Here is a 23,633-nt window from a genome sequence, read left to right as displayed (position 1 = left end):
CCCCAAGTTTCCCCGGGGAGTTCAGGGCTAGCTGCCCCCTGTGGTAGCGGCTCAACAATGCTCCCTTTACTGGCTAATTCCCTGTGGAGGCCCCTCCACCTCCCAGACAAGCTGCCTGGGCCCAAATTCCCTTCTTGCTTATGGGGGAACTCTAGCTAAGACCCCATCCCTTCCCAGATCTGGCCTCTGCTGACCAGGTGGGGGCGGCCCCCAGAGCACACTGGTTAGGCGGACGCAGGGAAGCGGTGGCGGAGGGAGTCAGGCCTTTTATTGAAGGACTTGGTACAGACATAGACACACAGGCCACAGCATCCAGAGCCCAGCCTGGGGTGAGAGCGCAGACATCCCTGGGCTTCAGAGCACCTAGCACAGGCCTGGACGGTTGCCTGCAGTGGGCAGACGGCCCCTCTTGGTGTCATCCACCACGACCACCCACAGTGCCATCTCTCCTGCCTGGGTTGCCCACAGGAGCCTCTAGAAAAAGAACTAGCTCTCAGGGCATTCCAAGGGCCAAAGGAGGGAGGGAGGGTCCCCCAGGCCCACTGGGCTGAGCCCACCCTCATGCTCACCTTTTCTGCCTGCAGCCAAAGGGGTGAGAGCAGCAGAGCAGGGCTGGAGTCCCCAGGTCATGGGAGCAGGTGCAGGGGCCCCCAGACCTGGGCTGGGTGGGTGCCGTTCTCTGGGGTTTAGTCAGCTACAGCCTTTGTAGGGGGGCCCGGGTGAACAGTGGGGGAAGGGGTGCAGCTGCGGTGTCTGCAGGTCCTGCTCAGCCCAGAACAGATGCTGCACAAGAAAGGGGAGGAGAGGGCTGGGCGGGGCAGGTGGGCCAGGGGTAGACAGGAGCTGCAGGGAAGACCTTGCCCATCACAGGGTGAGGGGCCAGGCTGGGTCAAGAACAGGGACCAGGGCAGGCTCAGGCCTGCGCCTCCAGGGCGCGCACATGCACACTGGGCAGGCAGAACCACGAAGGCGGCAGCTCCTTGCTCGTGCTGTCCTCATGGAACTGGATGTGGAGGAAGAAGTCGCCAGTGTAGAGGAAGAGGAGGGCCCCGAGGCAGGCCGACTGGCCTGACGGCTGCACCTGAGCAAGAGGAGGAAGAGCGTTAGCCTCGACCAGCAGCACGGAGCCTGCGAAGCCGCCAGGAGCCCTGTGGGCCGGCCTGGACGTGGGGCTGTGGGGAACTGAGGGTGGCCCAGGCCTGGCTCCAGTGCTGCCCACTCTGGGGCTTCTTTGCTGTGCTGCCTCGGGCAAGTTGCTGAGCCTCTCTGAGACTCAGATTTTGACTCTGAAAGCAGCTGCCCACTTTTGCCTCCCTGAACTGTTTGGGGCTGCAGTGAGGTCGGGAGTGTGGGGAGAGGTGACAGTGAGTGGAGCGTGGGCCTGTGCTGGGGCAACAGTGAGGCGCTGAGAGGCGGGCTGGGGCATGGGGGCGAGCACCAGAGCCTGCACTCTGTGTGCGTGGTCAGTCCCCGGGGCTGGGCGTGCAGCACCCTCTGAGCAGGAGTGGCTGGCGTGGGGCGGGTGGTGGTGATACCGTGGCACCACGCAGCAGGGTCTGACCCACTGAGCAGCTCTGTCCTGGGCACAGCCCCCACCATCTGTGAGTTTTACCGCCTTCAGCAATCCTCAGGGGGGGGATTATCACCTCGGTCTCATCAGCCAGGACTCAGGGGTACAGCAAGGTGAAGGCGTCAAAGCTCTCACAGCGAGGTGGGCGGAGCAGTGTTGGCACACACGGCAACAGAGCCCCTGCGCCTGCTGACGCGTGCAGACTCTGAAGCCTGCTGCCTGGGGAAGCGGCCGACGACTGTAAGGGCCCAGGCTGTGCATGGCTGGAGGCTCCAAGGCCACCCCGTACACCGCCACCTACCGCATCCAGGTAGAAGGTGCTGGAGCCCACGAAGGAGATGGTGTCGTGCAGGTCGTAGTTGTGCACGCCGTTCTGGTGGTCCTGGAAGGGGACTATGGTGAGGGCAAAGGGCCCCACGCTGCACGGGCTCCGGTTGGTCAGCCGCACCTCCAGGCTCACCGGGTCGCCCACCTGGCAGGCCGCTGCTTCCTCATGGTCACACAGCTGTCCATCCACTAGCACATCTGGAAGGCACACGAGACAGTCAGGGGCCGGCCTCCCCCGCTAGCTCACTGATTCATTTCTTCCTTCCCTCTTCAGGGCTACCGCCCACTCCGCGCCAGCCTGGGCGCTGAGGACGCAGATGTGTGACCAGTCCCTGGTCTCCTGAAGGGCAGCCTGGCAGAGATAGGCATGGAGGGGCATAGCTATAACTCAGGGGGTCTACATCCCACAGGACTGGGTGTCTGTGACCCCCGGGTCCATGTGGGGTCTGGGAGGGCTTCCTGGATGCTCCTGCCACAGCCACCTAGAAGGGGCCCAGCTCCAGCCACAGGCTCCAGTGAGTCAGGGGTGACATGGAAGGGGCCCCCACGGGCTCCCAAGCACCCAGGCCAGGCGAGCTTTGGAGCACAGGCAGGCCCAGGGTCCTTTCCCCTGTCTCACACCCCTGGTGGTGGTGCCTTATTATTTGCTCCCTCCAGCAACCCCCAGGAAGGGGCTGCACGCTTCCTCATCCGCTCTCTCCAGGGTGCCAGCACAGAGCCTGGCACAGAGCAGGTGCTCATGGGGAGCTGCATGGGCCTGAAATCCACAAATCCTTGCTAAGTGCAGGGAGCGTTTATCCCATCCCTCTGTTCTTCCCTCACTCACAGACGCCCGGGGCTTGCAGACAGGGAGGTCACCCCCTAACCGGCGCAGCAACAGGCAAGGGGCCTGAGTCTGGGCGGTGGGGCTGGGAGGGGGTGCGCTCCCTCCCAGGGAAACGAGCTGATGGTCTGCGTAGTGGGTCAGACGGTGACCCCTGAGAGATATGCATAAATGTGAGCTTATTGGGGAAAACGGTCTTTGCAGATATAATTAAGTTAAAGATCTTGATATAAGAGCATACTGGATTAGGGTGGGCCCTATAGCAAATGGCAAGTGTCCTTATGAGACAAGTAAGAGGAGAAAACACAGACACGTGGCGAGAGGTCACGGGAAGATGGAGGCAGAGACTGAAGTGATATGGCCACAGGCCAAGGATGCCTGGAGCCACCAGGAGCTGGACAAGGCAGGAGGGAGCCTCTCTACAGCCTTCCAGAGCCCTGCTGCACCTTCACGCCAGACTTCCAGGCTCCAGAACTGAGAGAGAACAGTATCTGCTGTTTAGGGTCACTCTCCTATTTTCCAGTGAGTCCTGGCTTAGAGCCTCTCTGCCTCAGTTTCCTCCTCCTCTCAGAAGACCTGGTTGGCAGGGAGGCTGCAGGGCCTGGTAGACCATAAGGAACCTTACCAAGGCAGTACGGTAAGAAGGATGCCTGGAACCTCAGTGTTCTCCAAAGTATGTGTGAGAGAGATCTAAGGTAACACAATTCTTATGCAATTAGTGTCTGCCATGTCCTTATTTTAATGCATGGTTTGTGATGAGGTCAATGATAAATGGGAGATTAGAATACTGGTCTGTGCCATTAGGGAGGAGGTTTCTGAGTGCGTTTAGAGAAGGACACTCTGAGTCTGACTCACCAGCCTCCTAGGGTGGAGGGGGCATGGCAGGGGATCTGAGAAGTGGCTTCCAGGGTTGTACAGGGGTACAGGCGAGCCCCCCCCCCCCACCTCATGGGGGTCCTGGAAGGCACAGGTTAGGAGGAAAGAGAAAGCAGCTGGCCTTGGAACACCCAAGCAAACCCTCCCCCCAAAGCAGGAAGATGACCTCTGGGAATATTTGCATCTCCTCAGTTGACCTTCCTGCAGGAATATCCGGGGCTCCAGGGAGTTGGTGGGTGGGGAGGGAAAGTGGGAGAGAGGGAGGGAGAAGCGGGGAGAGGGGGCGGGGGAAGAGGGGGAGAAGGGGAGGGGGAGGGAAACAGAGAGACAGAGGCAGAGCGAGTCGGAGCACCTGTGGCCGGGCTCTGGCCAGGAGCTGGGGCTGGAGTGTATCTGCACAGCCAAGACCCGCCTGACAAGTCCGCTTCTCCACGAAAGCTTTCCTTGATCAAGCCTCCCCTATATTTTGTTTCTTTAAAATTATAAGCTTTTACAAAACATTATAAAAAAAAAACTTGGAAAAGTCCTGGAAGTAAAAATAATTTTTAAGAATCCCACGTAATTCCAGCCCCACCACCACAACCGTTCCTGGCATCAGGGAGCTTCTTTCCTTCTTGTCTTCTCCTCTGTATTATTGACGTGGCTGTCGTAGCTGAGGGACAATTCTGCATCCTGCTTTCTCGGGCATGGCCCACATGTTGTAAGTTTTGCAAGAGGGTTTTTAAAGGCTACAGAAGATTCCATTAAAGGAATAAACCATGATTTATTCGCCCACTCACATTTAGCTTGTGTCCACTTTTTTAGTACATAAATAACTCTGATGTACACGTTTTTATATTGAGCGTTGTCTGAATTCTGAGCTTATGTTCCTAGAATAGCACATCAGGGTGGAATGAGTGGGACGCTAAGAGTGGCTGACATGTCACACTGCCCCCCAGGAAGGCTGGCCCTGCCCTGCACCCAGCCACATCCTCCCCATCCCCAGGTGGAGAAGCCCCCTCCATGCCCATAGCCCCCCAGCTGGCATGGAGCGGCTGCAGGAACCCCTCAACAGCATTTAGTTGTTCACACCCTTACTGCCAGGCCCCCAGCCACTGCTGGCACCTGCAGCCAGCATGGTGAGGAGCACAGAGAAGGAACAAGTCCCAGTGCTGCAAACTCATAATCCAGTGAGAGAAAGAGAGGCCAGCCAAGAGCTGGGCCACGCTGAGACACTGCGTGACGGAGCAACAAGAAGTGCTCACTGTGGGGTCCAGAGGAGAGGCCTGCACTCAGTGCAAGTGTGGGAGTGGCATCAGGGTGGCCTTTCTGGAGGAAAAGACCCCTTTCTCTATTCCAATTCTGTTTTTAAGGCTGTGATTGCCCTTAAGTCCAAGATTTTGCTATATCTCACATTTTTGGATGTGCAGGGCCACCCGAGCCGAGATTTACCAGGCTAGGATGAGCCTGGTGGCCCTGGGTCCCTGCTGCCGGTCTATCTGCAGTGGACCTGAGCAGCTCCCATGGTGCCTGGCACACAGCAGGCAGCACGAAGGTGGCTCTTCTTTCTCCTAGCTGCTCTGTTCCGCTGCGCCCAGGAGCTGGGATCAGAGGGACCTGAGCTTGATCACTTCTCTCTGGGCATGTCACTGCACCTCCTGAGCCTCAGTGTCTTTATCTGTAAGACGGAGCTGATGCCAATGTTAACAGTTGTGATGAGATGACATAACTGCTGTGCTACACAGCCCTATGGGCCGTAGTGCATATGAGAGATATATGTTCTGGTTCTAGAAATATCCCCCTAGAAAAACTCAGTCACAGCATCATCTCATTCCCTTCTTAATGCAGAGCAAGCATCCAAGGGACTTCCGTTTTGAGGCCCAGTGCTGGCAGGGCAGCGGCTTCCATCGGAAGCCTTGGTTTCCTGTCCGTGACAGGTGTGCGGCCTGACACAGAGAGGCACCCATCATTCCTCTGCCCCGCCCAGGCCAGAGCTCAGCCAATGTTTCCTGAACAGTAAACCGAAGCAGGCCTGGTCTGAACCTCTTGAATAAAATGGGGGAAGATGAAGAGAGCAGGTGTCGACTTGGCCTCGGTTGCTGGTTCCATTAAAGGAAAGATACGATTATGTGCAAAATCAGTGAAGGGTGGCTGGCTCATTACCTCTCTGTTCTCCTTTTTTTTTTTTTTTTATTTTGCAGAGAGCTGTGTGGGCTGCTGGGGCAGCTAAGGACTGGTCTGTGGGCTCATGTGCAGAGGTGCCCCCCAGCCTGGATGTTTAACCCTTCCCTAGCCCCGGCTCGGCATGGCCCCCAGGGAGGGCAAGGCTGAGGAAGGTACAGAGCCAGCTCTCCCTGTGAACGCTCTTCATGGAATCTTTCCTTGCCATTTTCTCCCTAGGAGGAGGACAGGGACTTGTGGCCCTGAGGTCAGGCCAGGGCAGCTGGGGTTATGGACAGAAAGAAACCCTGGTCTCACAGGAGGCCAGGCTGGGGTCTCAGCTGTGCCTCTGACCACTGCTCATCCAGGGAGAGGCCCTCTGCCAAGATGAGCCTCCTTTATCTAATCTTCAAAACTGGGATAATGATCTCGACCTCCTAGGTTAGGGTCGGGGGTAGGGAGCAGAGAAGACCCTACTAGGCAGTCCCTGCCCTGGTCCAGGGAGAGCGCTCGTGCCATGGGCTGCCATGCGTAGCTGTAACCGCAGAAGGAAGGCCATGCTCTAGAAGGGCTGGCTGTACCTGCCCTGCTCTCTGCTGCGTCCACAGTCTCAGGGTGACTAACCCTCCCAGTTTGCCTGGGGCTGTCCTGGTTTTAGCACTGAAAGTCCTGCATCCCAGGAAGTCCTCAATGCCAGGCACACTGGGACGGGTAGGTCGTGCCACCCCAATGCCTGACCCTCGCGCTGACCCCCGAACTGAGCCCCTGCCAGATTCATGAAGTTCTGTGCTCAAGAAGCAGCTGTTTTCTTCCTCCCTCCTTGGTTACGGCAGCTCCGGCAGCTGCGGCATCGCAGATCCCATGGTGGGGTGGAGCACAGGTCTGTTTTTTCTTTTCTTGGAGAGTATTAAGCTTCCTGAATTTAAAAGTATGCCATTACCTGCCTCTCCTGGGACCCTGGGGTGCTGTTTAGGAAATACGGTGAAAATGAATCTAGCGATAATAGTGATGATGATGACGATGATTGCAGCTGCCCTGGACTGAGAACACAAAACCGCACAGCAGGGCTGTGCTCAGGTAGGATCTGCAACCCCATCAGTGCCAATGCCCTAACACAGCCACTGCTGGACATTCACTTCTGTCCCATCCTGGGGGGAGGGAGGAAGTGGCCTCATTTCTGTACAGCCCACTCTGGCGAGGACCCCCTGCTGAGCAAGGCTGCATGGAGCAGCAGGGACCAGAGAGAAGCTCAGGCTACACACCATCGGGTCACAGCTAGGAAGGAGCTGGGGATAAACAATGGGATAAATGCCTTAAAGATAAGCTGTTTTGGAGTAGTTTCTAAATTGCCATTGAGGACTAAGAACCACATGTAAAAGCAGGGGCTCTGTCAGGAGTTCAGCCTGGCCCTGGGCCCTGCAGGCTGGCTCCTCCTTTGGCTGCCCCAGCACCCAGCCTGTCTGAGTTCCCAGGGTGGGCCCCATGGGGACAGAGCAGGTGGCCTGCTTCCCAACCATCGCTAGGTGAGCACCAGACCTGGCCCCACGGGGCTCCCTGTCATCCTCCATCTCCTGGTCCATCCAACCATAAGATGCTCCAGCCTCCCTTCCCTTCCCCAGCTGGGCTGGGGCGGGTTCATGCCCGTTTTGGAGGCAGCACAGTGGAGCGGCCAGTAGCTCCTGATTGGACCGTCTTGGGTTTGAGTCATTTCTCCATGACTCCCCACTCCTCTGAGCCTCAGTTTCCTCATCGCTAGACAGGATGAGACTGGAACCATGTCAAGTGGGGCTTTGGGAGGGGACTCTCAACCTCATCACCTTCCCCAGTGGGTGGGGGATCTGCAGGAGCAGCCAGACAAGACCAGAACCTGGAACGGGGACACTCTGCACCTACACAGCGTCTCTGGGCCCTTCCTCATGCACAGGGTGACTGAGTGTAGACGGAGCCCTGAGCAGGATTCAGTGAGAGGACAGATGCCACAGGGACACGTCCTTTTAGCCTCTCCAGAGCCACGTGCCAGGCAGGTGGCTTCTGCCCACTCTGACCATGATGAACGCAGACCCGCAGCTCTGAGCGCACAGGTAGGCCTCTCTGCCTGGACCTGGAATGCCCCGGTGAGGGGAAGAGGTGGGCCAGGGAGGGAAAGTGACTGCTGATCCCAGCCTGGACCCATCTCTGACCTCCAGGCAGGGGCAACCTCACGAGGGAGCCCTGGACCCCCGGGAACTCGGGGAGTCGTGAGTGAGAGACAGAATGCCTGCGGGTCAAAACTTGCCCTGAAAAGCTTCCTGAACCTCCTGATTCCTCTTTCCCCCCAGAGGGGGACGCATAGCAGACAGAATAACACCCCCCAACCTGTGACTGCATCCCCTCACATGGCAAAAGGGACTTGGCAGATGTCATGAAATTAAGGAAGGATCCTGAGGTCGGGAGAGCATCACATGGCCCCAATGTCATCACAAGGTCCTTATAAGGGAAAGAGGGGGCAGGAGACAGAGCCAGAGCCAGAACCAGAGCCAGAACAGTGGCGGAGACAGGGTGGAAGGTGCTCCGCTGCTGGCTGAAGACGGAGGAAGGCCGAGGAGTGAGGCGCCTCCACAAGGAAGCAGGTCCTCCCCGGGCCCCTGGGGGGAAGGCAGCCTGCTGACCTCTCAGACTCCGGCCTCCAGACCGTAAGGTGGGAAATTTGTGTTGTTTTAAGCCTCTAAATTTGTGGTCACTCATTAGAGCCCCTCACCAGTGGGGCTGGGGACACCGGGGCCCCCTGTGCTCAGAGGCCCTGCTCAAGGGCAGGCAGGTGTGGGCCGGCAGCCGAGCAGTCCCCAGCAAGGTGCTCACACTCCTGCAGCCTCAGTTTCCTCATCTGGGACGGCAGCGTCTCCCTCATGAGGTTGCTGGTAAGTGTCAGATCCTCTGTGAGAGGGCCAGAGAGGGGCTCCAGGAATGTCAGTTGCCGCCCGCCCCCAGCTTCTGAGATCCAGCACAGCCCAGGCCAGGAGCACGTCATTCGTCGATTTTCTACGAGCGTCTGAGAGGCCCCGGGCTGCCACTTACGTTCCTCTGGGCAGTCCTGACATCTCTGCCCAGGCATCTGACGGTGTCTCACACTTCACTTGGCCAAATGGGACCTTCTGCTCTCTCTTGAGCCCCTCTCCCCCGGTTTCCCCCCACAGAGTGGTTCCACCACTGGTGGCAGCTCAGGTAGAGTCCCCTCTGCCTCCACCCACCCGCCCTTGCCTGCTGCCCCCTTTCGGGCCTCCCTGCACCCACACCCCCCAATCCGACCCCTCCCACGCACAGCCATGGAGATATTGGGAAATCGCTAGCAGAAGTGCCACTTCCTTGCTGGCCCCTGCCTGGCCCATGGCTTCCCTTTACACTCAGAATAAAAGGGAGTCCTGGTCAAATCCTGACCCCACTGCAGTCTCCGCAGCCTGCATGGCCTGGAGCTGGTTCCCTTCCAGCACTGGGGTGTTCTCCTTCCCATACTGCCCCTGGTTGTCCCTCTAGCATATCATTCCTGCCCCAGGGCCTTTGCACCCTCTGCCCTTGCCAGCTGGCCAGCTCCTTCCTGATGGTCACGCCTTGGCCCTCTCCTCCTCTCTGCCCCTACCGATCATTCCCATGGCCCTCAGCATCTTACCTGGAGCTACCACATTTATCCATTTGTTTAATTATTAACTGTGTTTCTCCTTCCCAGGAAGCTCCAGGAAAACTGGCACTTGCCTGTCTTGTTGCCCCTGGTGTCCCCAGTATGCAGAACTAGCAAGCACAGGCAGACACTTGTTTTATTTCACATCTGCTGAACGAACGGATGGATGAATGAATGAGTGGGCTACGGGGTTGGGTGCCCAGGTTTAAACCCTAGCAAAACTACCTGCCGGCTGAGCCCTGCCTCAGTCTATCCCCCTGCATGCCATCCATGACACGAGGGGATCAGAGCTGTGTCCCAGAAGTGCCTTCTGAATAGAGGACTCTAGAACCACCTGCCACATCCCGCTCTGGGCTCCCCACCCAGAACCAAGCTTTCCTGGAGATTATTTATGTAGGAGAATCTCGTGTTGTAAGAAATCTCCTGGGAGTGGATCAGTCTCATTTCTCAAAGCATTAAATCAGCCACGGCCCATCTTTTCCCTCCCACCCCCGCCCCGCTTCTGCTTCACATTTAATACCAGCCAGAGTCACGGACTTAATTGTGTCTGGCCCAGAACTCCTCCTGAAATCACTGCCACGCTTATGCTGCGGCACTTCGACGGGCTCTGGCAGGAACGCAGCGTATAAATAGAGGCGGGATGAGGAAGGGCTTGCTGGGCCCACTCTGGGGGCCCCTCTGCCAGGGCACCAGGAGAAGGGAAGCACCAGCCAGCCTGCACTGGGCCAAGGGCAGCCACTGTGGGGCCTGAGAGAATAGGGGCAGGTGTGCACCACGGGCAGGGAGAGACCCAAGGCCCCTGGGAGGTACAGTGTGTCTCAGGTGGCCCCACCTGCTGGGCAGCCCACCTCCTAGGAGGGCAGAGAGCACAGGTGCAGCTTTGTCATGTTTGCGTAAGGTCACTGAGTGACGTGGCCATGTGGCAGCAGGCTGGGGGCCTGGTCCTGGAGAGTCTTGGGAGAGGGGAGGGAGACAAGGGGTTGTCCCACACAGTGCACTCAGTGGGGTTCAGTAAGCTTGGGGTGCTCCTGGAGGACAGATGCCTGACTCAGGGCCATCATCCGCATTCTTGGAAGAGCCATGGAGGCTGCAGTCCTGCTCCTGGGGCCAGGCCCTGCTCTCCAGCCTGTTCCCCATCTCTCGCCGCCCTGACCTGCTTAGGACTTGGGCTACTGAGGGCAGACTTGGGGCTACTTTAGGCTTCCTGCGCTGGTTCTGCCAAATGCTGCTTCTACCGCATTCTGCTGCATTTAGTGAGGGGCGCCAGGAGGGAGCTGGGTCAGACCAGATGCCGAGAGAGACACAGCCCTGGGCAGCTGCCATGAGCATTTCACTCTGCAGCCCTGGGGGTTCCAGTCAGAGGTTTCTGTGTCCCCAGGGAGCCCCAGGAGAAGAGTGGGGAACATGGGGAAGGGGCCTCCCCTCCCTCCAGCCTGCTCCAGTGCATAGCACTCCTCACTGTGACTACTATGCTTGGTGACAAACTGTCCCTGGAACAACGCCATTAGGCGGACACTCTCCTTGTCCCCCTTCACAGGTGAAGACACCGAGGTGCAGAGCAGCAAGTGCTGAGCTTCCCTGGAACCCTGACCTGCAGAGCTGGTCTGTGTTGGTCATTTTTTTCCAGCAGCTTTATTGAGATATGATTCACAGACCACACAACTCACCCAGGTAATGTGTACAGTTCAATGGTTTTTCGCATATCCACGGATAGGTGCAACCACGGTCAGTTTCAGAACATTTTCATCACCTCAGAAAGAAACCCTGTGCCCTTCGGCCTTCACACCCCCCTCCCAGGTCCTCCCACTCCAGCCAGGCAGCCGCTCACCTGCTCTCCAGCTCTACCCGTTCCCCACTCTGACTCGCACACGAATAGAACCACCCAGTGTGTGGTCTTCTGTGACTGGCTCCTTCCACTTAGCACGACATTTCAAGGTTCACCCGTGCCGCAGCCTGTGTCAGCGCTCACGTCTTTCCGTGACGGAATGATATTCCAGTGCACGGATGCGGCACACTGTGTTCATCGTGCCTCCCTTGGCTATTGGGAGTGATGCCGCTGTGAACATGCACGGGTGAGACTTTGTGTGGACACAGGTTTTCATTTCTCTTGGGTGTACCCCCGAGAGCAGAACTGCTGGCTCAAACAGCAACTCCGTGAACTGTGGCAGGAACTGCCAGACTGTTTTTCACGGTGGCCGCACCATTTCCCATTCCCACCAAGCCTGCGTGAAGGCTGTGATTTCTCCACACCTTCTAAAACACTTATTATTGTCTGTCTTTTTGGTTCTAGCCACCCTTGTGAGGGTGAAGTGGCATCTCACTGTGGTTTTCATTTGCATTTTCTTAATTTAACTATGCCTGGCCATGCTGCCCAGTGCCCACTGTACCCCGGGCAGACAAGCTCCCCCGCACCCCTACTGCTGGGTCAGGTGTCTGGGATGGTCCTATTGTGCAGTCTGCTTTGCTTGTTCCATCCATAAGCCAGGAGAACCCTCTGGAACCCCAAGCCCTTAAATTCCATTCTGTAGGAGTTTGCCTCACTTTGGAGACTGGGGCCTGACAGAGGGCTGGGACTCATGCTGGAAATCTCTCCCCTCAAGCATGGCAGAGCACAGTTTGCAGAGTCAGGGACCACCAGAGACAGTCAGGACTCAAACTCTGAGCAAACCACAGACCAAGAGCACGGCCACGGGCAAGAGACAGGATGGAGAGACGGACACAGGGGTTAGGGAGCCAAGAAGGGCCAGGTGGAGAACAGACTCGAGGACCTTCAGCTTTCTTCTAGTCTGGTCTGTGGGATGGGCGGGTGTGGCACCCAGGAGATGTTTGCCAAACACTGTATCTGTCGGAGGAGAACAGCCCCCACGTGCAGGCGCTTGGGGTTAGTCTACAGCAGAGGTTCTAAACCACAGTGGACTTTTCAAGAGACCAGCCTGGCCACACGGGGGTCTTGGAGAGCCTGGCTTCCTCCACTTAGGGTGGTGCTGAGCAAGTGTTTCTGGCGTGTGTGTGTCCAGGGCTGCAGGCCCAGTGCACATGCTCAGAGTGGGCACAGAGGGGCCAGGAGGGGAAGTGGAAGACGGTGGGCGGAGCTTCCCCTGGGCAGAGCCTGCACTGCCGGCTCCCTTAGGTGGTTGAAGGAAACATCTAAAATGTCCTAAAAGATGGACAGGCCCCGGGGTCACGTTCAAATCACTTTTCAGTGGCAAAGAGGAACGACCTGTGGATTTCTTGCCCAGCTGGCTTATCCAACAGATTGCATATGTCTCCCGTGGGACATGCCTCCCAAGGCCAGTAGCTGAAGGTTGATTTTTCCTCCAGAACTCAACATCCTGGCAAGGATGTCTTCCCCTGCCTCAACCCACAGCTTCACTCTCCTGCCTTGGGTGATGATGAGAAACAAGGGACCAAACAAAGTTTAGAGGCAAAAGTCTCATCTGGGATAAAAAATGAGATATAAAGACTTAAGAACCATGCAGTGGGAATAAATGAGTTGAAGACCTAGGAAGAAAATGAGTCACGTTTTCAAGGCTCTACCAAGTCTGCTTCAGCTAAAGCATATTTAAATTTTAAATTTCAGAAGACACACACATTTTTCTAGTTGACATACATCTTGGGTGGTCCTAAATTTTAGAGCCAAATTGATTCAGGCAAGGCTTGGCTTCAGAATTGATCAAGGAGCTTTTTCGCTTGCTAGATGAAGCAAAATAAGTTCCTATGGGGGAAAAATAGCCGAGACTTGAGAGAGAGAGTTAAGCTGAGGGTTCCCGGGCTGTCAGTGTTGCTTCCTGCTCTTCAGCAACACCTGGCCAGCTGTCCTGTGAGGGAAGGCCCAGGGCAGATCCAGTATGAAACCCTTTAATTTCCACAAACTGGTGAACTTTCTCTAATGCCAACGTAGCTAGTTGCTAGGTACACAATCACCCAAGCTGGCGTGTTTTCCCTCTTTACTGATGATAGCCAAGTAACTGACCTTTTCACTTTAGCTGTTGGGAAGCTCAGAACCAAATATGTGCCAACCTAGAGTACCATGTTGGCCCTCAGTAGCTGTGTCTTAGCCCCCACGATCACCACCACACACATGTGCTCGTAGGTAAGTGCACGAGTGTGCACGCACACAGCTTCTCCCACACAGCTGCTCTTCCAAGCCTTGAGCAACTATGCCAACTACGGTTTCTCATGGCCCAGGTGTTTGACATTTTATTTGCCACTTTGTTGTATATTGAAAGAGAGTTTGGAAAAGAGGTCGGAAGTGTGGATAATGCCCAGGAGTGTGGGTGACAGTTCCACGAGTGAGGGTCTCATGTAAAGACGTGGTGCACAGCCTGGGGAGGGGGGTTCAAACCGCACAGTCCCCCTACACCAGCTGCCCCTCACCCCTCCTGTTCCCCACCTCTGCAGCCCCCTTCACTGCTGGGCAGGGGCCTCTGTCAGCTGTGCTGGAGCCCAGGAGACTCAGACACAGACATGTGTGACAGCGTCTCCCCTAGACCCAGACATGGCCTTCCGAGGGCCGGACCACAGCAGGCTTGGCTCCCCAGACCCCCATGGTCACACCTGCCCTGACCTGAATGGGGACAGAGCACAGGCTCTTTGTCCCCCTCAGCCACGGTCAGGGCACGCACTCTGGGAAGCTGGAGCGTCACTCTCAGTCCAGCAAATGGCATGAGTGTCTAACAGTTATTGAGGCAGCTAATTAGTTCACAAACCAGAATACCTCTTCCCAGCATCCAGGGAGGGAGAACGTTCCACACCCACATGTGTAATTACCCTCCAGTCAAGAGCAGCTCCTAAGGAGCCGCTTGGCTCTCTCGGGTAAATAATTTACTTTTACAACTTTTCATTAAAGATTAAAGGGAATTAAATTAAAATTAGGGCAAATTGGAGTTGGAGAAGAGACCCGTGCAGCTTGGAGTTCTCTCATCAGAGGCTCTCTGGCTTTACGAGCTCAACCCCTCGGCCCAGGGTCCCAGGGTCCCTGTGAGGGGAGGGCCAGGGGACATGCAGGAGTGGGCTCCAGAGAGGAGCAAGGGTCCCCAGCCAGGTGGCCTCCAGGGTATGTCCTGCATGCCCAGGGCTGGCTGTGGACCGTGGCTGTGCCACTGCCTTGAGCAGGATGGAACACCCATTGCCAACACCACACACTGAGTCCAGGGTCTCCCAGCCCATGGACATCCTCCATAGCCACCAGGCCAGGATTCGTGGGCCACGTGGCTTTGAAGGCTTTATGGCTCAGACCTGGGCCAGTGGGTACGGTGGCTGGGGCGTAGGTGTGGAGTCAGGGCCTGGGTAAGCCCCTTTGGAAGCCAGAGCTTCTGCCTTCTTGTTTGGGAAAGGGCAGGGGTTGTGGGAGAAAGGAGACGTGCTGGGAGAGGCTGAGCTGCAAGCCCGGCCAGAGAGGAAATGCCCATCAATAGAGGGGTCTGGATCGCCGGTGCCCTGGTCACCCACGCCCAGGAAGGCTGAGGGAGGAGTGATGAGTTAGCCAGGCCACGCATTCACAGTGGCTCTGGCCTCAGCACACTTATTGCAACTGGGAGGACGGTGGATGATTTGGGCAGGTCTAGCACAGAGGGCTGTGCCTGCCTGTGGCCTGGGCCCTGGGGACTGGGTCACCAGGTCTGCTCGGTGGGGGCAGGACACCCTGCTGAAGGGAACTAATCCTCCCCCAGGCCCAGGAGCCCTCAAGAGGCTCTGGGATTTGCTGTACTGACTGGAGCCTCCTTAGGGAAAGCAGAAAGAAGGGCAGGTGGAAGGAAGGAGGAAGCCAGATGCCGCTGGAGGGGTGGGCAGTCTGGAGACAGGGTCTGGGCACCACCCCTCCCCTGCTGTGTGACCTTTGGCCAAGACTTTACCCCTCTGAGCTCAGATTTACAGATCTATAGAACAGGAATAAAAGAAGTCCCCAGACAATAGCCCACCTGTACACGCCCAGGCCAGCGCACAAACATTGCTCTGTCCTCTCAATGGATCAGGCCACCTCGGTTTACAGAGACTAAGTTAGGGTCTGAGCTGCACTGGACCTGGTCTCCCAGGCGCCAAAGCCCGTGCAGACCCTCACCCCAGGGCTCTGTGCTCAGGGCGGCACCTGCCAGCCTCTGTGCTGGCTCCTGCGCTCTCCAAGGCAGCACCCTTGCTCTGCCTCTCAAGGTCTGCTCCCGCGCCTCCTCCACAAGGGGCCTTCCCTGATCTTCTCTCACAGAACACTTGACCTTGAGAAGGTTCTGGCTGCAGACACTGTCTGGGGAAGCCATTTCCTTCCTTCCTGGGCGTAGCCAGACTGCAGCCCCAGCCTCCCTGGCTGTGAACACGTGGTAGAGTCCCTGGCCAGTGGGACATGGGGGGATGACAGACCTGGGCCGTACATGCATCCCTCTCACAATCCCCCCTCTCTAGGCTGAGAGCAGAAGTAGCAAAACTGAGGAATGGAGGCAGGAGGAGCCATGAGACGGGCAGGCCCCTGGGTGGGAAGGACCATATAATGGACAGAGTCACAGGGTGGTCAGAGCCACAAGATGGGGAAAGTGCCTGGGTCCCCAGATGAGCTCCAGAAAGGCACCTCCACCGAGAACACCATGAGACATAAACGAAATAAGCTTGGTGTGTCAGGTGCCTGCAGTTTGGGAACTGTTACAGAATTTAGCTGTGATGTTTACAGGCCCCAGAGCCCATCCAACCGAGCCCTCCCCTTTCAGAAGAGAACACTGGCACCCAGGGTGGGCGGACGTGCTGTGGCCATGCTGGAACTCGGCCCTCTTCCCTCCCCACAGAAGCTAAGTGCTTTTCGCACCGGGAACACCTTGGCTTGCGGAGACAATGACTCTATTAAGTCCTTCCCCTTCAACCTTCTCTTTTTGGACATGCACTTCAGACAACTGAAGACGCACCAGAAGAAAAAGATGGGAGGAAAAAAGTGGAAAATATGCCTGCTGGTTGGTAGCATTATGCAAGACAGATTTCTGAGAACAGCAGAGAATTTAAAATGACTCCTCTGTCCCTGAGCGATGTCTCTACCTTTTCAATCTTTCATTTTTCATCTTCTCTCAAGCCTGTCTAAATAAAGCAAAGACTTTTGCCACCCAGGCAGGCCCCTCACTGCTCTGGTAGCTCTGTGTTGAGCCCTTCTCCCCGTCATGCAATTCCATTCCAGTCTTGGACCTTCTCATCGCTGGTCAGATCATACTCGTGGGTGTTGCTGGCTCCAGGGGGGTTGGAGGCATCACGGGACCCTTCCTTTCCTAGAGGAAGAAGCTAAGGCCTAGAGGGGAAGGAGCACGGGAGGGTCAGAGCAGGTGTTGGGGCGGTGCAGGGGTCTGAGTGAGTGTGGGGTGCATGCAGAGGTCAGAGAGGTTGTAGGGGGGTGTGCAGGAGTCAGAGCAGATGTGGTGGGGCGTGCAGGGATCACAGTGGGTGTAAGGGTGAGTACAGGTGTCAGAGTGGGTGTAGGGGTGAGTACAGGTGTCAGAGTGGGTGTAGGGGGCCGTGCAGGGGTCAGAGAGGGTATGGGGGTGTGTGCAGGGGTTAGAGCAGACATTGGAGGGGCACACAGGGGTCAGAGTGGGTACGAAGGGTGTGCAGGGGTCAGAGCAGACATCGGGGGGTATACGGAGGTCAGAGAGGGTATGGGGGCTGTGCAGGGATCAGAGCGGTTGGGGGGTGTGCAGTTGGTTTTGCGTGCTGGGCCTTGCACAGGTTGCTAGTTGCCTCTGCCTGGGAGCCTGTCTGTCTGAGCAGCGCAGCGTCATCTCTCAGGAAGCCTTCCCTCCCCAGGTCTTGGTTGCCGCCCTCAGCATTCTGCACCTCTGTTGATGTGTGTGCCACCCAGAGGGCTTTCACCCTGGGGCACTGGGGGGTCTGCCTCCACCACCAGACTGGCACTTTCCGTCCCATTCCCCAGTGCCCAAGCAAGGCCTGTGTACGCGGGGCCTCCGCCAGGATTCATGGACCTGTGACTGGCTGGCCGCAGCCTAGAAGCCAGGTCTCTGGACTCCTGGGTCTGTCCAGTGGGAGAGACAGCCAGGGGGATGAAAAAGGGTTTCCACAAAATGATTACGGGTGCAGGACTGATGTCCTCCACTGCTCAGAGTCTTCAAGGCTACCTGCGTCTCCTCCTCTGTGGCCATTCGCCCAGTGTCCCACACGTCACTCCCTCGCGGCCACAAGCAGTGCCCCTCACACCTCCCTCCTGCTGACTCCTGCAGACCTTTTCAAAACTCAGCTCCAGTAGCACCTGCTCCAGCAAGACTTCCTGAACCACCTCCAGCCCCACACAAGCCCCTGTCGCAGCATGTACCTCCTCACACTGGAATCTTCTGGTGATGGACTGTCTCCCCTGAGCTTCTTGGGGACAGGGGCTCAGAGTTCATCCACTGTATTAATGAATGAATGAATAAATGACCTTTACCCTTTGATGCTTACTGTGTGACCTTAGGTAAATCACTTAACCTTGCTGAGCCTCAGCTTCCCCATCTGTTAAATGAGAGGAACGGGCTGGACAATTTCCAAGCAGGCTACTATTTCATGTTCGCACCCCCGGGCTCATACCCAGCCCTTCCTTCTACTGAGAGAAGAGGGCGTTTGCTCACACAGTGTGCAGGAGCCTCCGCCTTTCTGGGCTCATGCCCACAGCCCAGGGCCTGACACCTACCTGGCCCTGGGTCAACATTTACAGGGTTAAACAGACTCCAAGTGATGACAGCCAAAGCTTCACAGAGAACCATAAAGCCCCAGAGCACAAACAGATCAATCAGGAAGGACATGGGGCACAAAAGAATCTTCCAAGTGACCTGTCTGCCTGAACCCCTAGAGTGGGGCAGCCGGGTGGACAGAGGGGTGGTGAGCCCGCTGCCACTGTGCTCAGCCGGGGACCGGGTCAGGGCAGCTCCTGGCCAAGAGAAAGGGCTGCCCCTTGGAGCCCGCCAGAGAGTTTAGAGTGAAGGGGCTTCTGGAAGGAGGGCCACAGACAGCCCAGAAGGTTCCTGAGGAAATGGTCAAGGAGGTGGGGGCCCTCACGTTCCCTTTGTCCTAGGCTTGAGCTGGCAACACAGAAGTGAGCATGACACAGCTTGGCCCCTGGGAGCTCCCAGTACTGGGGAGACTGAGGCTTGCACAAACCCAGGACCGGGTGAGGAGTGCCCTACCCCATTCTACCCCAGTGGGCATGGTGGGGGACAGATGCAGAAGGCTGGCCCAGTGTGGCACGGACTTCGCCAGGGTCCTGAGGCCCCATCAGTGGTCGCACTACTGATTGAGGCACCAGGGGTGACCTTTCCTGTCTGGGCTTCTCTGACCAGGGCCTGAGCATGGCAGAGGCAGAGGCGTTAATTCACACCAGGGTACCAGATATATACGAGATTCCTGCTCTTAGGGTTTGGCAGGTACCCTGAGAACGGTTTTACCAGATCCCAGAGGCAAACCACATCACCCCAGGGCCCGGCCAGGCTCCTTTCTGCTCTTCCTCCTAGTTTTGCTCTGCTCTACCCACCTCAGCACAGATAAAAGGTGCCCTTGGGCTGCTGCCTCTGTCTGTTGATTGGCTTTGGTCTTCTCCTTCTAAAAAGGAGGAGCTTGGGATCAGGCAGCACCCCTACATTGCACTCCTGCAGCATGAAAAGGCCCGTGGGGCTGTGTTGGGCACAGGCTGAGCAGCTGTTGGGCAGCCCTGAATCAGAGAAGAGAAGACTTGCTGGAGGCCCCAAAGCTGGCTTGTGGCCCTGTGCTCTTGGGCACGGGCCTCTGCCCTCTCTCCAAGGAATGTGTGGCTTTTCTAAATGAGCCTTCCAGCATTGAGAGGGCAGGAACAAAGAGCCCTGGGATCTTCCCAAGGGCCTGCCTGGGGTGAGTCCTGTGGGGCCGTTCAAGACTGCACCTGTCCACCAGGTCCCCGTCCTCTGCAACATCTGGCAATGTGCCCTTGGGAGGAACTGTCTCAGCAGTCTGGGTGGCTGCACGTCAGACCAGCCCCTGCTCCTGCCAACTGACGCAGTGCCAATGCAAGGCAGCACCAGCCCAGGCAGTGCCTAACATCCTGCCGGGGCAGTCGGGCTTCCCAAAACGAGCTTTCTGCAGGAATCTGCTAAATGTCGTCACCACAAGCCTTCCTTCCCTGCTTCTTCTGAACATCAAGACAGCCACCAGCTGTCCTCAGAGAAAGGGGTCTGGGTCCTGTGATTGCACAGATGATGTACCTGAGGCAGGTGCAGGTTTAGGGGAAGTGCTCAAGAGGAAGGATGCCCCATGTGGGCTGGGACTAGCGTTGGCACACAGGGGACAGGCTCGGAAGGCTGCCAGGTCACTGACCAGTGGGATGGCTGTGGGCCGCCGCTGTCCCTCTCGGCCTGTCTTTCCCTCTGTAAGACATGATGGTGACACCCCCTGGCAGGGTCACTGGAAGAGCGCCTGAGATAAAGGGTATGGGTGTGTCAGGATGTTCTCCACGTGCAGGGTCACCAGAGTTCTGACAGGCGGTGTGTCCTCATCTTGGAGCCCTTCCTCCTCCACCGCAACCATGACTGCTCAGCTCAGTCCCATTCCAGAGCCCGGGGCCTCTGGGGCTGCAGCTGTAGCTAACTCCCAGCCTGGAGCACCCTGGCCACTCTCCCCACGCACTGGGAGCCCAGAGAGCAGGGGCCAAAGTACATTTGTCTGTGCCCAGTGGATGTCTGTGAATGAGTAGACATGTGGAGCAAATGGAGATGATCCCTTCTTGTGTTCACAGCCTGTCGTCCAGCTCCTGAAAGCCCCTGGCAGCAGCGGCGGCGGCCCCCAAACAGGAGCTCCCTCTCCCCTGAGCCCTCACTGTGCACCTGGGGCCTCTCCAAATGCATCAGAGGGTTTATCCCACTTAGTCCTCACAAGAGCCCTGTAAGGATGGAAAGAAGTTTATTGTTCCCATTTTATGGACGAGGCACATGGAGTTTGGCTCACCTGCCCAAGCTGGGACTCTACCTGCACAGCTCACACTCTCCATGAGCCCCTTTCATCCCTACAGCAGCAGCAAGTGACATTGGCAGGTGGATCGTCACCCCGCTGGACACAGAGACAACAAGCGCAACTCCAGCGCAAGAACCGAGAGTCCCTCTCCCCACAAGCCAGGCAGTGCAGCGGGGTCTCGGCCTGCTCCCCGTTCCAGCCGATCAATATGCCATTTAAAATGAGCACAGTCCAGCCCAGGAGAAAGGTTATGGGTGGTCAACATAGTCAGAAATTTCTGGCCCAATTCTATCAGGTGATTGTCTGAAAATCACAGCCATGAAGCGATCTGTGGCCAGAACTAAACAGAATGCATCTTTGCAGGGGTCCAGAGGCCAGAGATGTGCAGGATCCAAGCCCGCAGCACCTGGGATTGACCCCAACCTTGGCTCCTAGATAAACCCGGCCCTTCCAGAAAGCAGATGACCCACAGCACCCCTGCTGCAGGTCCCAGGGCCATGCCCCGGCCCCTGCTCATTTCTGTCTCTGCACGCTGCCCACCTGCTTCCAATGCCAGCTTGTAGCCACTGACAAGGATTGGGCTCCCCTGTTTCACTTACTGAAGTCCTTGACCTCAGCCCTGTAGTGCCCCCAGCAAGTGTGACTCACATGGCTCTATCTGCTTAGCTATCTGGGCTCTCATGCCCCAGTGCTGGAACAAAGACCTGGACACTATTTCTTCTGCCTTCAAAAACTCAATCAACCCTAAACTACATGGCACCCAACTGCCACTATCTGCTGTTGGCACTTTGGTCAGCCACTCAATCCATGAGTCCCGGAACCTCACCTGAATGGGCTCTAACGCTCAGGGCTCTCGCCCTCAGCCAGCATTATAGCTGTAGGACGGCTAGTGGTCTGCTCACCTGTCCCCTCAGCTGGAGCACAGCCACGGCTATCTGTGCATACCAACGCCATTTCCTGGCACATAGCAGGTATTCAATAAATATTTGCTAAATCAGACTGACTTCATGTCAGCCAGTCTGAACCCTGAACTTAGTGCAAGAAGAGAGACCGTCTGGTGGGCTCTTAGCTCATTCTGGCTCTACGGGGAAAGTCGGACCCAAGTGGCAGCAACTGTCAGCCTGGGACAGCCAAGGTCAGTCACTCTGGCCCACTGCTCCTCTCAATCTGCTCCTGAGCCCCCGAGGAGCCCGGTCCTCTCTGGACCTTGGTTTCCTTCTCTGTGAAATGAGGCAATCAAACTAACGACCCCCAAAGCCCTATCCCTTTGACTGCCCGGTCTCAGCTGCCTAATTGAAAGCAAATGCCATCAAGGACTGTGGCTGCCCATATCTGCCCAAGGTGTGCAGAGGCATGTAGAGGTCTGCAGAGGATGCAGCAACTCCTGCCCAGGTGCCCCTCAGGAATGAAGGCCGTAGTCCACAGGCACTGGGGTGCTACCTGCAGACAGCCCCCTCCGAACACTGCCTCGATTCACGGGTGCTGCCTTGACCAAGGCCACAGCCCCTTCCCACATCCAGCAACTGATCCCCAACCTGGGATAATAGCAAGAAGCCATCCCTGCTCTCGTGCATGGGTGGAAGCCCTCGTGGGCCCGCCTGGCCGCCCAGCTGCTCCCTCTGCACGTCCGCTTCCTCTCCTCCTTCCCACCGTGTGGAGCCAGGTACGCACGTGCTGGTCTCCATCCCAGGGTGCTCTCCAGGGACCCCAACAAGCTGAACAGCACAACTCCTTGCCGCAGCTGAAGGGAGGCCTCCTGCTGTCACAATACCAGCGCCCAATGTCCGGTCGGAGAGACTTAAACTTTGGCTCTACCCCTTGCTAAGCCAAAGGACTCTGAGCTTCCATTTCCTGATCTGTAAAATGGGGATAAAGTACTAAGAACATGTGGTGTGGCTGTGCCGATGAGGTGAACCACAGGAGCTTGGTGGCACAGGAGCTGTCACTGCCAGGAGTCCTGGGAGAGACTGGCTAGGGCCATCTGTCTTGGCTGTCTGGGGCCAAGAGGACAGGCGGTGACAAAAGGGCCCTCGAGCAGCCTCGCGGTCACATGGTTACGGTAACTTGGGGAGCCACGAGCTCCAAGCTGGCCAAGCCTACAACCACCGTGTTTTCCACTGCCAGCTTAGTGCTGGCACAACACCTGGCACACCTAGGTCCTCAGGTAATTTGTGCTCAGTGAGTCAGTTAATCTAGGAATATACATGGCAAACACTTGGAGGAGACAGCCAGGGACTCTGGACGGTTGTGGGTGTTAGGACAACGTGACACCGGAGGCCTGGGCTCACTGCAGTCAGCCCTGAAGGAGGGTGTGGGGTGGCCCTGTGGGCACCCTGGCAGTGCCTGTGCAGCAGCACCCAGAGGAAGGGCCCGCAGCCCTGGCTGTCATCCACTTCTGGTGCCACTAGCCCGGCACATGTTGGTCTCTTAGGGCCCAATGACCCTGAGCACAGAGAAGCGCTTATGCTGCTTCTAGACCAGTGGCACTGTCCACCATTTTTACACTTAATAGGTGCACAATCAATGCTGCTGGTTGCCTCTCCTTCCTAGCTAAGGGAAACACCTAAACCTAGAGCAAGGACCCTTCCTGCCAGGCTCCCGCCAGCAAGACATGTTCCAGGAGGCTACACGCCCTGGTGCCGGGAAGATTTTTCCAGTGATTAAAACTGTGGCCCTGCTGGAGTGGCCTCATTTTTTATTTTAAACAAACATGGTTCTAGGGATCATGCTGGCCCTGTAGCGGCCTCCTTTAGAGAAGAGTGCAATTAGAAGATGGTTTAAAAACAAATTAATCTTTGTCCTCTTCCACTTGGAAGGGAACCCTGCGACACAGAGGAGGCCGGTGTCCACCCCTCAGGGATGGACATCGTACCAGGGTCTGTGTGGGGCAGGGAAAGGTGTGCCTGCAGAGGAGACTGTGTCGCTGGGGTGGGACCTACACCGAGCACTGACTGTATTGGGTGCCTCGCATTTTCTCATTCGCTGATACAGACTTCATCCTGCCCATCTTGCAGACAAGAAAAAACAAAACCTGAGCTTGGTTCATGTACCGATTCCATCAACATCCTAGCTCTTGTACTAGTTCTGGGACTACCAAAATAAGACCGGGAATATCCCCAGCTAGAAAGTGAGGCAAACGCAGAAACAGCGTGACAATCCTCCTGCCTGTGACTGCGAAACCAGGTGGGGATGGGCAATGCGAACACGGAGGGATGCCAGGCTCAAGGAGAGCTTCTCTCATCTATCAGAACGTCCTCATGACTGAGCACGGACTAGGGGCGGCTTCCTGGAGGACGCGGTAGCCCCAGGGCAAG

At 56.9% G+C, this 23,633-nt stretch overlaps 1 protein-coding gene across 5 annotated transcripts in view; it reads right to left on the bottom strand.

Moving 5' to 3' along the window:
- Positions 1 to 259: 259 nt before the first annotated feature.
- Positions 260 to 23,633, bottom strand: part of TRAPPC9 (trafficking protein particle complex subunit 9) — a 604,744-nt gene continuing 581,370 nt past the window's right edge. For all 5 annotated transcript variants that reach the window (XM_069465953.1, XM_069465949.1, XM_069465951.1 and 2 more), the window contains 2 exons: positions 1,872 to 2,095; positions 260 to 1,081 (listed from right to left, as the gene is read on the bottom strand). In XM_069465953.1, coding sequence (XP_069322054.1) covers positions 914 to 1,081; positions 1,872 to 2,095 — 392 coding nt within the window. In that variant the 3' untranslated portion in view covers positions 260 to 913. The remainder of the gene's footprint in view (positions 1,082 to 1,871; positions 2,096 to 23,633) is intronic.

This window comes from Eulemur rufifrons, chromosome 3 (assembly GCF_041146395.1).
Source record: "Eulemur rufifrons isolate Redbay chromosome 3, OSU_ERuf_1, whole genome shotgun sequence".
Taxonomy (NCBI): Eukaryota; Metazoa; Chordata; class Mammalia; order Primates; family Lemuridae; genus Eulemur; species Eulemur rufifrons.
Note: the sequence above shows the minus strand (reverse complement) of the source record. Positions and strands in the feature narration are given on the sequence as shown.